Raw genomic sequence first — 18,280 nt, forward strand, 5'->3', positions numbered from 1 at the left:
CTAAGTAAACAAGCATATAATTGCCCTCACAATGTTTATTGTAGATATTAAAAATCTGAGTTTTTAAATTCATGATGATTGCTCACTATGGTAGGACAGACATCAAGGATAAAGGTTCTGATCCAAACCTTTGTAGAATATGCTAATTTTCTGTGTTTGGTGGATGGGACAGAATCCAAAATATGAGTTGCAACCTGCAATCTGAAGTGACACAGTGTGGATAAAAGTTAATCATCTCAGCAAGAAAGATAATTCAATCTGTTCATGGAATAATTCCAATGTTCCAATCATGACTTCAGTTAACTAAGGTCCTGTCTACACAAACCAGGATACTCTGGAGGCAGTTGGGAATATCCTTGTCCTGGAGATGCCCTAGCCCTCCACCATTACCTAGCCCTTTGTTTCTATCCTGGATTGGCTGTCTGCAGTCTTTTCACTGAGCTAGCAGTGCATTTGCCACCACTGTGGGTCACTCACTTCTGAGGTGACCATTGCTGGGTACCTTGTTCTGACCTCAGAGTGAGTGATCTGCTGTGGCACCAGCCACTGCTGTGCAGAAATGGAGGACTCATTCAAGAGGATTCAGAGTATGAGGTAGGTTTTAAAAGTTCATTTTATGGTTGTTATGCCCTGGTTGTAGTGCAGAATGCATCAGATGTCATCTTGCGTGAGAACAGGGGGTTGAGCTACGTATGGTCTGAACAGAATAGCACCAGAACAGGGGGAAAATTGGGTTTTTAAGCCTTGAAGACAAGGCATAAGGTACTGACTAATGCTGAGCTTTGCTTGAAAGTATTTGTGAATACTATTGGAAAACAAAGTCTGATTCCCATTCCTATGAAGAGAGCAATCTGCCAAGTCTTTGTACAGAATAAATGCTGAATAGAATGCATTCTAGACCATCAATTCCATTTTTTATATCCAGCAGAGGTTAGTGGAACCTTACCTGTTCCAATGAACATGACATCATACTGGCCGTCCTCAGCATCCACCCGATCAACTACAATTTGTGTGAACTGATAATCCAAATCTGTTTTGACCATAATGGGACGGTTATTGATAGGGTATACAGGGTTATACATAGCAGGATGGCTTCTTGCAAAGGTGATTACTTCATCCGGAAGGTCTTTGGTTGAGTCAAAGCCACCAAATGTTTTACTTGGGCACTGGTGGGAGAAGAAGGAAAAAAAGAGCATTGTCAAGAGAGTAGGGGTTCAATTTTTGCAGTTTCTTGGTCTCTTGTGGGTCACATTCCCCATTGCCAAATTTTTGTTGCAAACTGCAAAACCCTTTAAAGCAAGAATGTTTTGCTTGTTTTGAAGAGTTTTCTCTGGCCTGTCATTAAATTTTGGAAATGTGCTTTTGAAATAACCTGGGAATCACAAAAAGAGATTGGAAGTACATCTGACCCACAAGCCATTGGGTTCCCTTGCTCTACTTAGTAAATTACAGCATTGAAATTCCCATTGTAGCCTCCCTCTTCTGCATTATTCACACATGGGCAAGGCCTAAAGATAGTTGTGGACCCATATTATGATATATATTCAGTGTCTCCATGAAAGGAGAAATTAACACTTTCCAAGTCATCACTGATACCCTTGTTCCATTTCTGCATTAAAGTACAATTTAAATTTCAATGTAGATTTAAATGTGTCACTTGAAAACAATTTCTCTCAAAATAATATGTTTTTTCTGCAAGTACATTTGACGGTATTTTTTTAAAGTCAAGAAATGTATCACAATATTTTTTTTTTAAAAAAAAACCCGCTAAAGCTCTTGAATAATTTAGTTCTGTATTGGAACAAGGAAGTGCAGCTTTGTCCAGTTCTTACTGGAATTGGCAAATATCAGTTTCACAAAATGCTGCTTAAGGTGTGAGATCTGCAAAATTGCATGCCCCCTTCTAGCCCAGCACAGTATCCATCCCTTTTTCAAATCCCAGTTAATGTAACAAACATGGTAGATGGTACTAGATGATGCTGAAGGGCTGTTGTAAGGATTACTGAACTTTCCAAATAAATTATGCTGGTAGAGGGTTCTTCTGTAAATCTTCAGTCTCCCCCCAAAGTGTTCAGTTGGAATACTCAAACCATTTGATTTAGCTGCCTAGAGCAGTGATTCCCAAAGTGGGCAGTACTCCCTCTCTGGGGCAGTGGATGGTTCCAGGGGGGCAGTGAGGGAAAAGGGGGCAGTGGAGGGGGGCCTTCAGTGAAAGTATTGGTGTGTAAGAAAGACAAAGCAAACCAGCAGCCTTTAGGACCATAGCGGGGGTGAGGATTGCATGAAATGTCTTTTCGGGATCCTCAAAAATCACCACACAACCTTGCTGATCATTTTGTGTGATGTTGTCTCCTGCTCTTTGCCTGCCCATGTGAGTTCACTCCCTTACTGGTGTCTTCTACTAGTAGTGGCAGTTGGGAAACTCTTGTGAGGAGTGCTAAGTATTGTTATTTCTGGAGTGTGGATGCAGCCCCAGATGTCAGGCCTCAAACACAAATGATGGAATTACACAATTTACCAGGCCTGCCTAATTCAAACTGCTCTCTTGCCCCTTCCTTAAATTTATACAAAGTGCTTTGAACACTAAAAAAAATTTTTTTTACCAGTATTGGTTCTGGAATCTCTATGTCCTCCAGCACAAGTCTGCCAGAAGTTGATCATAAAATTGTGCCAGAGAATCTAGAAGTTCCTAGAGAAAACACTTCTCTATGCATTTGGAGGTTCTCCACCATGATTCTATGATCAATAGAGTTTATCGTACAGGCCCTGGAATGGTCCTGTTGTGCTACGAAAGGGGACATGATGGGAATGGAAAGCAGCATAGAATGCATCTTACCACACAGGGGAATGCCAAAATGCCGAGGCTGGAAGTTCCCATCACGTTCTGGATGCGTTCCCCAGGAGGCGATTTTCAGGAATGGTTTAGAAGCATTCCTGAAAATCACCCCCTCAAGGATGCATCCAGAACATGATGGAAACTTCTGGCAGTGGCGGCAGCGTTCCACTGTGTGGTAAGATGCATTCTATGCTGCCTTCCGTTCCCATCATGCCCCTTTTTGTAATGTGACAGGCCTGTTCCAGGGGCCTGTGCGATAGACCCAAAGGTTTGGCAGATGTTGACCATTGGATGTTGGACACTTGAGTTGCACTAGAGGACCTGAGGATTCCTAGAGAGGTGTTCTCTCATTTAAAAAGAATAGTGGTATTTTTAGTTGTGATTCCCCCCCCCCCATATTCATGGAATCTAACCCCAACGAATGCGGAGGGACCACTGTAGTAGCATTATATTTTATGTTCACTTCTTTTATTTTAAGAACATTCAAGTGCAACAATGTCCTCAAAAGCTTGTTCATTAATATTTACCACTTGAAAGCCAAAATGTAATCAAACAATAATCCTAATGTTCAATAGGGGAAACAAAAATTACCATGATTATTGCCTTGTTAATATTCAACAGCAAGGATTTTGCTTAAAAAAATTGCAGCATATTTCATAGGAATAGGAAAATGTTCATCATAACAGTAAGACAGGTCTGTGTGGTCTAGTTTTAATTGACAGCATTCATCATTTCATTGTGTGCTTTCCCTAGCAACACAATTTCAGTACTCTCTTTTACTAGTGAATTTGAACACCTGGGATAATTGCAGACCAAACATAATTAAAAATGAGAAACACAGTGGGAGCTTCCCTTCTTCTTTTCTTTTTTTCCAAATCAGTGCCACATTGATTTTAGCCAAATCAATGCAACCAACAATTATTAAAAGTCTTTTTGTACCCTGTAGCAATTTTGTGTTTAAATGAATTCACATTCCCAAGCTAGTTCCTAATTTTCCAGATGGAGCACAATCCTGATTACGTGCATTAATTAGATAATGATTAATCAGATAATACATGTGAAATGCTTTGAACAAGAAAAGTAATTTAGGAGTGCTAAGTATTGTTAATGCAGCTGGGGATTCATACACAAAAACATGTGTGAATAATGTGTGTGTAATCTTTTTCATTTTTTAAATGGAATGACTTGACCATTTCTAAGCAGCCATCCATAAACCTCAAATTTACAATGAATGAACATACCACAAGGCTATCCAAGGGCTCTGTGGGCCTTTCCTCCTCTCAAATTCCTTAGTTCAATGGTGCATGGTGATCCCTAAGGAAAGCTAAGTGCTAAATCATTTTAAAGGATCCTTCCTATATACACTATATTGATTTCTTGTTTACATTCTTCATGTTTGAAATGGAAGCAGTAATGTGAACATCAGTGTTTCCTTACACTTTCTGCAAAATGCAGAGCCTACCAAAAGCTCTGCAATCAGCGAGGAGTCAAAAATGAGAAGCATATTTCACAAACATTTTAATTCTTTCTCTTCCCCCTCCCCACACAAACTGAGTTCCTCTTGTGATAATTTTTACATCTCTTTGTGAAAGGGTGCAAACTGTCTTCAACCTGTTTCCCTTTTTAGGGTGAGGTGGGTGCATGGCTGGATTGAAGGCAATTAGGGGGCTGCTTCTTTTTACTTGGATGATTATCTAAAGGCACATCCTGTTGAAAATAATGCAATGAAGTTTAATTTTCTGCATGGTGTTTCTTTCAACGAGATGCCCATTCTAGTGTGATGATGTTAGGGCTCAGCACTGAGCACTCATGGGATCTTCTTGCAATATTCATACAATAATGTGTTCCCCTTTTCTTCTGATACATCAGGAACAATGGCTGGGAACAGGAAAGCTTAGAAAGAGCTGATGGTGGTACTACAGTTGTGCAGTTCCTGGATCATTTTCACACTATACAATTATAACACTATGATTCATTTATTAATTAATTCATGAATGTTATTTAATTATATTCCCATCCTCCACCATCAACTATATTCAAGATGAGGTACAACTTATTAAAAACAATTAAAAATTAAAAATAATAGAAAATATGATTCCACGTTACATGCTATGGCTTTGGAGTCCTGGAACCTGTAGTTTGGTGAGACATTAGAGCTCTCTAACTGAGAATTCTCCTACCTGAACTGCGAATCACGAGGTTACAAAGGATGCAGTTAAAGTGGAATCATAGTGCTATGATTATAAGTGTGAAAGAGCCTCTGGTTCACAAATCATTGCATATTTTCCAGCTTTGTGCAAGGAGGCACCTAATACTTCCTTCTGCAAGGTGCTGCCCCCAGGGCATAGACCTCCTACCTTCTCTGAACCTAGGCCTCCCTGATTCATATACCCACACCAGTGAGGCTTTTCATTCTCTCCACATTATAATGGATCCTTTAAAAAATAATTGCAAAACTTGTACATGGTCTAGTAGCACCTGAAAGTGCAGTGTTGTTGCAGCTAAGGATAAGTGTGGCCCTGATCTGAGTTTGACTTGGAGATCACTTGGATTTCCTTCAATCTTTCAAAGAAAAAAAATGGATGTACGGAAAGTACACATGGGTTGTTTATTGGAGGAATCTTGCGCTACATATTGAATCACATCATGTGCTGAAAGCCTAGAAAGAAATAGAAGATATGGAGCCATAGGCTGCTGACACATTGCAGAATTAATGCAGTTTGATACCACTTTAACTCTCATTGCTCCCTCCTATGGAATCCTGAGATTCCTATGGAATCCTGAGAACCATATGATTCACAGTTCAGGGAGGAGAATTCTTAGTGGATCCACCCCACACTCTCAGAACAACTGGGAAGAACTTATTAGAGTATGTAAACACCAGGTTAACAACAACTTCCCACAGGGCATTTACTGCTGTAGCTCCTAAATTATGGAATGGCTTGCCAGAGGAGATCTGCCTCATTACCATCTTAGCTGCCTTTAAGATGGATCTCTTCTGGCAGGCCTGTCCACCCAATCTGCTATAAGAGAGTTAGAAATACCCCACCTCTGTTTGTAAAGATATGTATTTTAAATGATAAATTAGTCTATGTATTGTATTGATAGCAGTTTCACTGTTTTACTGAGTGTAATTTATATGAAATTGTAGTTTTTTATCTTGTAATGGTGTTCTATTGTTGTATTCCTGCCTCAATCTGCAAATTATTATTATTATTTGTAATTTGTTATGGCATGAGAGCTCTGTGACATATGAGATTGTGATAGAGGAAATCATTTGAATTGTGGTTTTAACAAGTAGAGGCCAAGCATTAACTTAATCTCTAACTTTGGTCTGCTGAAATCACTGTATCCCCCTCCCCCACATTGAGTGTCATTTTGAGAGTGATGCCTAAAACTACAACAGCAGTATATCAGGAATAAATATCCCCCTCTCATCTGACCATTCAATGAGTGCACTTACAGTTCCTGGCCGTGGGTATGGTACTCTTCCTTGGAAAGGAACCCACTGATAGTTGGGACCATCTCTATGGGCGTATGGACCCAGGAACACCCGTCTCACATCAGTCATGCTGTACATACAGACAGCTGATCCTTTGAAGATATTGCTAATGTTGGAAAAAGCAGATAATTCAAAAAGAGGTGCTTAAAAGGTGGATAGTTTCAGAAATAGCCAGAAATAGCAATGTTCAGATGTGCTTTCAGGAAACAAAACAAAACAAAAAAGGTAAACTTGATACAATTCAAAGCTTTACAAATATGGTATAATTCAAATATTTCATGTAGACAGTGTGTTATGGGTTCAGTTTCCCTTTCCCTCCACTTCCAGTGATTTTGGATTATCTTTTCCAATGTTACTCTTGAATTCACTCTGGATTTTAGTTTGGAATTTAAAGGAGCTATTCATGGTATTGCATCTATTTGGGGGGAAAGGTTTGACAACTTGGATAGCTGGTTTAACCTTTGAATTGAAACTTCCAGTAGATTTATTGCTTTGCTGACCTGCAATTCATAAGCTCTTTAGGTCTCCAATCATATGGCTAAGATGCACTTTCAATTCAGCTAGTGGAGCTGCCTATGTGCTTGCTTTCCCATCACTCCAGGATTTCTTCACATGTGGCTCAGCCTCTTGGCATTTACAAATCGCACAAGAAATGGACTTCTGAAAGGGCTGGGACTCACCTAAATCCTCATTTAAAAATTCTCTCACAAGATCCCAAGCAAACCTTTACTTGCTAATGAAAGCAAACATTTTACATTTGAGATGATACAATATGGCCAATGCTAAAAATAGGGCTAACCCAGGGGGAAAAATATGTTCTTTCACACTGTGTGGCCACTGGCTTGCTTATAAGATGTCTTGCTTATAAGAAGACTCCCATTCATTAACCTTTTACATGCACTGGATGCTAGCAGTTCAAAGGTTAAGAAAATACCTTCCTTCTTAAATGGCCATGGAAACAAAGAAATCATTTTAAAACAACCAGCCTGCATAAGCTTCCATATAAGTAAAATGATATGTTCTGTACCTGGAAGTTGTAAACACGCCATAGATTATTGGATTTTTAGGGTCTTTTGAGTTCATTAGAAACACATCCTCTGTCAAAAAAGAAAAATAAGAAAGGGACAAGGATAAAAAAGCAACTTAGACATATTAGAATGAATCAGTAGCTGGCTAGAGTGTGACTTTGCATTCACAAAAGATTTGACTACTTACGGAGTTCATCAAAGTGCGTATCAATGCCATTGGCCCCTGGCACAGAGCACATCAGGCGTGCTTTGAGGAATGTGGTCCATTTGTTGACAAGGCTTCTGTGGCCACCAAAGTCATTCTAGAAAAGGAATAGTTCATCTAATCACATTAAAATAATACCTGATTTTAAGCATGAAACAGCTCATTCTTGGCTATGAGATGAGGAATCCTTGGAAGAAGTAAATCTGGGTACAATAGTGTTTCAATCATTTTATGACTTCTTGTTGGAGTATAGACTTCCAGAACTAGATATAAAAGCTGACAGTTTATCAAAGTATCTTGGACAGATACTTAAATATTCTTACTTGGCATAATTTTTGCTGCATTTGCAGTTATTCCTTGATACACATGGATTAAGGCATATAGATTTAACTTTTTTTTAAAAAAATGTTGTTTGCCTTTTGTGGCAGTCAGAGAAGCACCAGTCAATAAGGAAAATTACCAAAGTCTAAAATATTCACAGATATTTCGACCAACAAATGCTATCATTGAATATAAGCCTTTCACTCCAAATTATGTTCTAAATAAAATAAGGCCTTGTCTGCACTAGCCAGAATGCTCCAGAGACAGCTCACAGTATCTTGGCACCACAGCTGCCCCTTCTCCATTACCTGATCCTCCATTCCTGTGCCATAATGGCTGTCTACATTGGGCCGCTGAGTCGATCTGCTGCTGCTGTGAATTTCTAGTTTCTGAGAGGTCAGAATGAGGCACCCAGCAATGAGCCAGTGTTGAACACCTCGCCCTAACCTCAGAATGAGTGACCTGCCAGGTGGCCCAGCAAGATGCTTCTACAACAGCCACTGTAGTTCAGGAATGAAGAGCTCTGGATCTTCTCAAGTAATTTCTTTTAAACTACATTAAATGTGTTTTCCTCTGGTTCTGGTTCTGTCCAGTCACATTGTCCAGAACCAAGAGTTGGTCTGGGTGTCATCTAAACAGCATGTGGAAAGAACAGGCCTGTTGGTCTGTGCAGACAAGGCCTAAGCAAAGTGTCCTTTAAAAGTATAGGACAATGAGGTCAATTTTCACATGATTTAGTCACAATTTTACCTTGCAAATCTGTCCAATTCTGGCATGTGTGGCTTTTCCAGAATGCTCCCCATCAATTGCATTTTCACGGAAGAAAAAATACACCTTGTCATCTTCTGGGTTGTCACTTTCTGGGATCAAATGGGCACTAATAAACCTAGGATCTGAAAAGAAAATGTGCATTATAGCAATGCTGCCTGGATTATAATAAATGAAGTGAAATAACAGAATACCAATAAAGAGTCTATAAAGAAGTTTTAGGTCATTAGTGTTAAGGATCTTGCTTCAAAGGTCTGGGGCTTTCTTGGTTTCATCAGATGAACTGTAGTTCACACACACTGTAGTTCACCAGATATTCCCTGTTGACTTCCATGCGGAAAGCAAGCAGCCTATAACATAGAATTGTTTTCAGATATAACAAAACAATCTGGACACACAGTAGATACAAACAAAGAAATCAGTTTATTCAATGTATCATAGGAAGCTCTGAGGGTGGGGGTGGGGATTGTACTAGGTGTGTGTAAAATCTCCTTTCCTATTTATTTTTATTTTTAAAGCTTGTGTTGACTGCTTAGTCTTGACAATTCATTCCACACTGCTTTTGTCCTGGCACTCTCCTTCGGAATACCATTCAACTAAGTCTGTTAAAGTGTAACAAAAATGTATGGTAATAATAATTATCACAATGTGCATGAATACTGGGTTGATTTTTCCACTTTAACTTACTGGCATATCATTAGAAATGAATCTGAGCAAATTCATTTTGGGTAAATACAAGAATTTAAAAAGACAGATGATTGTGAACCTGCACAAAATATCAGCATCAGCCCAGCTTTTAGCCTCACCCAACATGCTGAAACCTATACACAAAAAAGGTTCAAACTTATAAAAGCTCCTTTAAAGTTCTGATTAACACCCAAAGAAGATTCACTATCCTACTGATGTCACTGCAAAATACATTAAGTCCCCTATCTCTTACCATTGAAACAGTGAACTGATAGTCATTACTAAAAGTCATTGAACTAAATTCAGAGGATCAGGCCTATGACACCAGTTTATGGACTTAACTGTTTTAGTCATCATGGAAGTATTGAAGGTATCCAAAGAATATAGTCTGCCCTTATGATGATATCCTAGATTTTGTTCTGGTGCTCCCTCCCTTACTCTGTCTTAAGACAGTACTTCAGTTCTCTGTGCAGACTACAGAAGAAATCAGACTTTTCTCTCTCCATTACACTTTATCTGGTGTGGTTTTCTTCCATGTTTGCTAATCTGGAGTTCTAGATGCTGTTATATACATGTGTAACACAAGTTGAAAAGGTGGTTTTAATGTGAATAAAGATCCCACTTTGGCTTTTAAATACTACATCAATCCACAACAATATGCCTTGGCACATTACACATCTCCCCATGTGGCAGTCCATCAAGTATTGTGTACACATTCTAATTTTTAAAAAAAATACTAGAAGTTGACAAAGCTCTTCCCTTCCAAACTCCTGAATAAACTGTGTTGAACTGTGTAAAAAATAACAAACTATAAAAAGGAAAGAAAAGAAGAATGACTAAAACATGATTAATCATGATCAAAGAGGGATAAAGCCCCAGTGGTAAACATTGTCAACATTAATCATGCCTCAGATCTCCATGCCAATTCTAAAAATAGAATTTGGTTTACAAAAATTATAGGAAGAGAAAGGGTTTTTTTTTAACACACAATGTATATTTTCTCAGTTCTTTTACCAGAAGAAATATTTGTCATAACTCAATCAGTACTTTATGCAAAGTTTCTTATTTTGAGTGCCCTCTTCTATTAACCATTCTTTGGTATTTTCAACTTTGGACTGAAATTAAAACATCTTGAAAATGAAAGGCATACCTTGATGGAGCTGGCTCTAAAATTTATTGTTTTTTTAATAGCAACATTTTTCCTTGCATCAGCATTTCTAACAAGTTCATACTTGGATTTTGTTTGTTAAATAAAAACTTACTCTAACATGCTATACTTTAAAAAAATTTCATTTACACTGACTGAACAGCAAAAGGGGTAACAATATAATAAACAGAGGTGCTATACAGAAGAGTGCAATGGGACGCTGTCATCATGTGCGAGGGGCGGCAATTCCAGACACCCTTTGCCCCTCGCATGTGACGAGGGCGTCAAAATGATGGCACCCTGTACAAATGGGCACCACCATTTTGATGCAGTGAACGCTTAGCATCCACACATCACGACGCTATTGTGACATCACGAGTGCACCATTGGTGCACTGTGGCATCACAATGGCACTGCAATAAGAACCCACTTTTTGCGGGTTCTTTTTGTGGTGTAAGGAAGCTGCGTGGTTTGTCCACTGCAGCTTCCTCTTGCAGCATAACAAGGCGTGGGCAGACCGCCCTTTATGGGCGGTCTGTACCCCGCCTTACATTGCCTACAGATAAGTCTTATTTGTGTTATGTATAGTAGATGACAGACATACACTGTTAGTTATCAAGATACTTATTTATGTATTAATTTCATTTGTAGGCTGCCTTTATCCCAGAAGGGACCCAAGGTGGCTCACAGAGGGAATTTGTTTTTACAAACATTAAAATAAAATTCAAAATAGTTAAAATCATCCAAAGAAAGAAAGAAAGAAAGAAAGAAAGAAAGAAAGAAAAGAAACCAAGTATAAAACCACATAAAATATACAAAAGCTAAAAGGCACAATCAAAACACCCTCAAAGTCACCTTGGCATGATCAAATGCCTGCTTAAATCAAAATTTCTTAGCTTGCTGGCAAAAGCTGAACAGGGAAGGAAGCTCTAGAAGACGGGAGCAGCCATTGAGAAGGCTCTCTCTTGTGTCCTCAACAAGTGAGCCTGAGATGGTGGTGGGATCAAGAGAAAGATCTTAGTCCTCAAATAATATGAGTGTTCTAGACATTCCAACTGTACCACACAAAGGGAAGTCAGGATCATTCCCTATATGGTCTCACAGGATGTATCCCTCAATCTAGACACTATGCTTCTAAGTCATTTTAAGCTAAATTAATTTACAGAATACATTTACCAAAGCTGATTTTGCAATTAGCATATTATATTAACTCTGTTAATTTTAATGTACTGACAGGACGTATCTTGGCAGAGTTTTCCAAACGACTGAATTCACAGAATCACAGAATCATAGAGCCAAACCACTGCCATGCAGGAATACATCATCAAAACCACCTGGACAGATAACCATCCAGCCTTTGCTTAAAAACCTCCAAAGGGAGTGTATTCCACTGTTGAAGAGCTCTTATTGTCAGTAAGTTCCTCGTAATGTTGAGCTGGAATTGCTTTTCCTATCGTTTGAATCCATTGCTCTGGGTCCTATTTTCTGGAGCAACAGAAAACAATATGACACCCCTTGAAATATTTAAACAAGGCTATCTTATCACTTCTTAACCTTGCCACAGCCTTCTATCCCAAAGGATTAAAAAAATGCAACTTAATTTAAACTCTAAAATTTACTGTATGCAAAGAGATCTTGTAGCACTTTTGAAACTCACATAAGTGCTACAAGATTCCTTTTGCATACTGATTTTGCAGACTAACATAGTTATACCTTTGAATTCTAAAATGTATGGAACTCAAATATCTTCTGGTAACATTATTCCCCCAGCCCATCCCAGAAGACATACTATGAATCCACTATGGCGATGTTGCTTTTCTGTTCTTATATTAGAAGTTGAAGCTGCTGCTAATTTGGATCATGTCCTTTCTCTATTGCTGAGCACATTGGGAGGAATGCATGCCAGGCAAGAGGAAATCCACTTTCTCTGCTTATTCTTGCATCTTACAGCCCCCGTGACCCATCAAAACAGCTCCAGGGCATTCCCTAATCCTCCATATCAAATTCTGAGGCTACACAGGAGGTTGACTTCCCCATTTATTTGACATAAGCAATTCCTTCAGGTTAAGGACTTTACTGGATTCCACCCAGTAAATACCACATTATGTTTCTATTATCAATGGGAACATTAATCTTGATAAATTAGATTAGAAAAATTGTGACAGAGGGACAATGTGACTGATAGAAAATAGATTGTTGGAGATACCTGCCTTTTTGTTCAAACATTCCTTTCTGACACTGCTCAAGTGTAGGCTATGGGGATAAATAGAATCATAGAATTGTAGAGTTGGAAGAGACAATCCAGTCCAACCTCCTGCCATGCAGGAACTCTTAATCAAAGCATCCCTGACAGATGGCCATCCAGCCTCTGTTTAAAGACCTCCAAAGCAGGAGACTCCACTACACCCCAATGAAGAGTGTTCCACTGTCGAACAGCCCTTACTGTCAGGAAGTTCCTCCTAATGTTGAGCTGGAATCTCTTTTGCTGTAGCTTGCATCCATTGTTCTGGATCCTAGTCTTTGGAGCAGGAGAAAACAAGCTTGCTCCCTCCTCAATATGACATCCCTTCAAATATTTAAACAGGGCTTTCATATCACCAAATAACTAATGTCCATTTTAGTAGGTGAGCTCTCATTACATGCTAAGATAATGTGAAAGGGAGAGTCTGTGTTTTTCATACTGGCCCCTAAAGTAAGCTTCCCACTTGCTCTATCCTTCTTATGGGGGATTTCCCCCCTTTTTTTGGGGGGGCGGGTTTGGAAAATTGTCAGATGCTTTATATTCACAAAGCCTGTTAAGAAAGAAGAAAGAAAAACTGTTGAGCTGTGGTATAATTATCAGTTCCCAAGGCCTTTGTTCTTAAGGAAACAACAATAGTTTTGATTCTCCGTTAATGACTAATTATATGATGAAGAAAAAATGAACACAGAAATTCAGTGAAATTATACTGTAATTCTCCAAGTAAATTAGGTTTCTCACAAAACAGTCCCTATCAGCTGCCTAGCTTCTTTAATCTCGAGGAGGCAATTATCTCTTATAACCAAGTTTAGATGAGATAACATATATTTTTTTAAAAAACACATTAATCTGCATTTACATGCCTAACTTTAAAGAAAAAGATCCTTAGGAGCAGGTCACATACATTATTTCATTGCTTGATTATGATGATTGCCTTGCATGTATGAATTGGCTAGCACAGGTGATCACTGCAAACAGAACTTCCATTATCATTTAGTGGTAACTCCAATAATATTTTTTGGTGATGAGATAATAAAATAACGCATGTCTATACTTGAAAGAGATGAATTCTGAGATCCAGATTTCCTCAGCGAGATTCCCTTGCTGGAGCCCACACCTTGAATATTCATACCTTCTTGACCATCGAGTAGGTACTTACCATCCAGGCTCAAACAGATTATTGCCCAGAGGAAAGGACAACACACACACACACACACACACACACACACACACACACACACACACACTGGTGTTCCTTCTCATTGTAGGGATAGTTGCTTGCTTGCTTGAAGGAAGAGAACAAGCAATAAGAAATGTCAGTAGGATCAGGAGGCTTTAGGAATAAGCAGAAGACCTCTAAAGGGGATGCAACTGTTCAGAAATGCCATACCTCATACTACTGCTGGTAAGAGTGACCGTACTGCCAAAGATTTCCTCATGATGCAAACCAATGCCAAAGCAAACTTGAATATCCCAAAGCTTTCCTAGACTTCATACTTCAATATGATATGAGATGGCCATCTGCCGGGTATGCTTTGATTGTGATTTCCTGTATGGCAAAGGGTTGGACTGGATGGCCCTTGTGGTCTCTTCCAACTTTATGATTCTACGATTCTACGATTCTATATGTTAACTCACCTAGGATTTTCATGTGCTCTCAAGCATGCAACAATTGCCTCAACACATCCCAATTCATTTACTTGCAATTAATTGTTTTATGTTCTAGTTTTCTTCAATATTACTTTATAGTTGTATTTTAAACATTGCCTAGTTTCATCTTTCTAGACTTAGAGACAGTTACAAATCTAGGGTCACATTGAATATATTTTTGTGCATCTTATAATTAACTTTCACAGCTCGGGGAGACAAACTTGACACAAAATCTATTAAAGGAAAATTAAATCTGTGCTACACTAAAGTTTGAAATAAGCACTGGCTGGATGATCATAGTTGGGATTTTTTTTTTTACACTAACCTGTCATGTTAATGAAATAACACGAAAATCATCAATGCATAGAAACAACAGTTGGCAGAACAGAAGACAAAAAAATATTCTTCATTACCTCTTTTGGTATTCAGTGTTATCACATCAATTATGACAGGCCTGTTTGGTATTCATGTGCTTAGAATGTGTAATTGTGAATTTAATTTTGCAACAGAAAATGTGAACAATAAACCCTAGTATTTTAGTTTACAGCATCTTATTTATGGGCTTAGCACTGATGTGATATTGTTGTTGTTTTTGGTTTAAATTGCAAATTAGGGAAAAGGACAAAAATAGTTGGAGTCAGAGGGAAAAGAAAAAGAAATGGAATAAACTTGTTTGATCACAGTCTCCATCTTGCTGTCAGTGTTTGAGAGCTCTTCTTCCTTTGTATTTTAAGGGTCAACTCCAGTTCACTGAAGACTGTCAAGCATTTGCACAAATGCTTGCTATGAAATTCAGCTCTAATATGAATTGCTATGACTCCTGAAATGCAGTGATTCTGCGTGTCAACATAACCTTGTTTTTATTAAGGTGGTGTCCGTGAAAGGGAATACAGTACTTGGTTAGTTGGAGGAGAGCACTTGTGTATTTCTAAATGAAACATTAGAAAGCTTAAACAGAGAGAATGTATTTCAACCGGTTTGAAATTTAAGCATGCAGGAATTAAAATAAATATTTATCAAGGGGAAGTGCACATTCTAAGCTATGCACATACACCAAGCCATAAGACCCATTGAATACAGTGTGACTAGGAACATAATCTTCCATTATTACATTGTCACACACAAGAAAGAATGAACAACCCAAACACAACTCAAAAACACCTTTCTCCCAACTGGATGAGATTATTAGAATTTCTGCTTCTATTTTGTGAGTTTTCACCCCTAATTATATATATATGGTGAAGATTTTGTTAGCACTTTTCTGCATGAAAACACAATTTTATGCAAAAACAAGGTATGAAATAATTTATAGAAGTTAACCCATTTTCTTGGTGGAGTGTCTTGAGGTATCATGTGTGAGAAAATATGGGACTATTTCATATCCCTTCAAAGGGCTTACCTTTGAGCAGTCATGGGAAAGTATTATTCCTAAAACCGGAAACTTTTTATCAACTCCCAGCCCTCAGCTTTTCAATATGTGCTAACATGTATTCATTGTCTTGATCTCAAGATGCTGTGCAACTAACAAGTAATGCCATAGATGGCAGGAAAATGGCTAACATTGTGAGACTAGAAATCAGAAATATGTGAATACAAGCAAGGATATACTTTTCTCATACCAGATAGTCCGATATGCTATTCTGATTTTTGAATTTCAAAAATGGAAAGGGAAGTTGGATGACTAGAGAGTGTAGGAGAAAGATAGCAACAGAGGAGGAAAAAGATGGCATTTTGGTTAAATAAAATAATAATAATAAAACTAAGCCCCATATTACAGGTTGCAGTGAAATGCCAGAAAACGTTGAGGACTTCTGATGAAAACCTCTGCTGTGCCTTGCAATTCTTTGTTGCAAAGAATTGAAAAAGTAGCTGTGTGCGGAATATAGATAAGGGGCTAGATTATAAATGAAATAAATAAATGAAAATATTCTTCAAGATTGGTAGTCACATTGTATCCTTCCACCTCATCTATCTTGCTGTTGAAGTAATTGAAAATACATTTTTTAACAAAATAAAGACAAGCTGTGCAAGCAAGGAAATAAATCATCATGTACATAATTCTGACAGCACTATTGTTGGTTAACTTGCTGGGCTCTAATGGATAATGCACACGCTTAAATTTCAGCAATTTTCAGCCCATTATGTTAATGTCAGGTGGTGCTTTCTACTGCCCTCCATCCCTGTATCTGTAGATTTCATTTTAATTTATTAAACTCTCTCTAATATATTTTATTTCCCTGCCTTGCAGGACACCTTATCCGTCTGTTGTCAAATCTTCTTTTTTTACAGTAATCTTTAAAGCATTTTATTATTTCCTTCTATGTAGCCTATAAACTCAATCCTGCTTTCATCTTTTTCTGGTCCCTGGATGCCTTGTTTCCTGCATGGAATCTGTATGGAAAAATTTCACTTGTCCAACCTATTTAAAATGATAGTGTTTATAGAGTAATATTGCTACAGAGATCACTGTGGGAGAGCATAGTTTTTAAAATAAGAAGGCCTCAACTTTAGACCCTGGCTATTTCTGGGATGGTGGGACTGGAAAAGCACTACAACTCAAGAGTCTGAATGCTGGCTATGAGGCACAAATGGCTTTGCCTGATATAAGCCAGCTTCCTATATCTATGTAATTGCAGCCAAAGCTACATCAAAAGGACGCTGCTGATGTTACTAAGGGTGTATCCACACTGCAGAAATAACCGTTTGACACCCTCTTAACTTCCATTACTCAATGCTATGGACTTATTTGTCATTCAATGAGCTATTTAGCCTACTCTATCATAGAGCTCGGGTGACCAACCAAACTCCAAATCCCAGAATTCCATAGCACTGACCATGGAAGTTAAAGTAATGCTTTATTTCTGCAGTGTGGTAGCAGACTAAGTGCCCAGACTGACCCCTGATATTCAAAATACTATGGCTTGCTGGGTCCAATGAAAAACTGGTGAAAGGCAAGAGGTATTTTTTTAATTCTTTCTCTTTGGGTTGCTCTTCTGCTGTAAATCACCACTAAAAACTGGTTTTAATGTGGTAGAATTTCCCAGAGAGGTAGGAGAAGTTTAAGACTCCACTGTCTTCCTTACTGATCTTCATCTGAAGCAATTGTGGCTGTCTGCAAAATGGAAAAAAGAAAGAAAGAAAGAAAGAAAGAAAGAAAGAAAGAGCAAAGCTATCCCACCAAGAAACCACAGGATTATACACATAATGCTCCTAACTACAAATTCACTGAAAATTCTATCTCACAAAATGGCTTTGAACAGTATTTTCACAAATACCAAAAATACAGGTATAGGCTTGTTTTTTACCATCAGGAGACTCATAATACAGTGTGCCCGCATAATGCGTGGGCATGCTTTACGCGGACTTGAGAGTACACGCTCAAGCCACGGAGAGCGCACTGGGTGCAAGGGGTGGCGCATCCCATTCAAATGAAGGGGTGCATGCCCGTGGTGCCCCCGCACTCCTGCGCTGTCGCACACGAGCCCCATTCAAATAAATGGGGCTCCAGCATAAGCGGAATTAGCCTTACGTGGGGGGAGGGTCCGGAAAGGATCCCCACTGTCAATATTTTGACTCAAAAACAAATTTATTAAATGTGAATCTTGTGGAAATTATGGGCCTGTACAGACAAGCCAAAATAAAGCTGCTTTGGGTCACTTTGGGAATATGTTGTTTAAATGACACACACATCTTAAGAGACCAGAAGCTGTGCCAAAGCTGCCCTCCAGTCCTTAGAACTGGAGCATGGCTTTGGCATGACTTCTGGTCTTTTAGGACATATGCATCATTTAAACAGCATACCCCCAAAGTGATACCCCCAATATTGTACTACATGGTGTATGAATTGTTCCTTCTGAAATAGTAGGTGGTAGTTGAATGACCTGCATCTCAGATTTT

The 18,280-nt window shown here is 38.6% G+C and overlaps 1 protein-coding gene across 1 annotated transcript in view; it reads right to left on the reverse strand.

Annotated features, from left to right (window-relative positions):
* Positions 1 to 18,280, reverse strand: part of SEMA3A (semaphorin 3A) — a 228,779-nt gene that overhangs the window by 33,179 nt on the left and 177,320 nt on the right. The window contains exons 8-12 of the mRNA XM_042469819.1: positions 8,643 to 8,785; positions 7,554 to 7,668; positions 7,366 to 7,435; positions 6,300 to 6,444; positions 947 to 1,166 (exon numbers count right to left, since the gene is read on the reverse strand). Of these exons, the coding sequence (XP_042325753.1) occupies positions 947 to 1,166; positions 6,300 to 6,444; positions 7,366 to 7,435; positions 7,554 to 7,668; positions 8,643 to 8,785 (693 nt within the window). The remainder of the gene's footprint in view (positions 1 to 946; positions 1,167 to 6,299; positions 6,445 to 7,365; positions 7,436 to 7,553; positions 7,669 to 8,642; positions 8,786 to 18,280) is intronic.

Source organism: Sceloporus undulatus, chromosome 5 (genome assembly GCF_019175285.1).
Source record: "Sceloporus undulatus isolate JIND9_A2432 ecotype Alabama chromosome 5, SceUnd_v1.1, whole genome shotgun sequence".
Classification (NCBI taxonomy): domain Eukaryota; kingdom Metazoa; phylum Chordata; class Lepidosauria; order Squamata; family Phrynosomatidae; genus Sceloporus; species Sceloporus undulatus.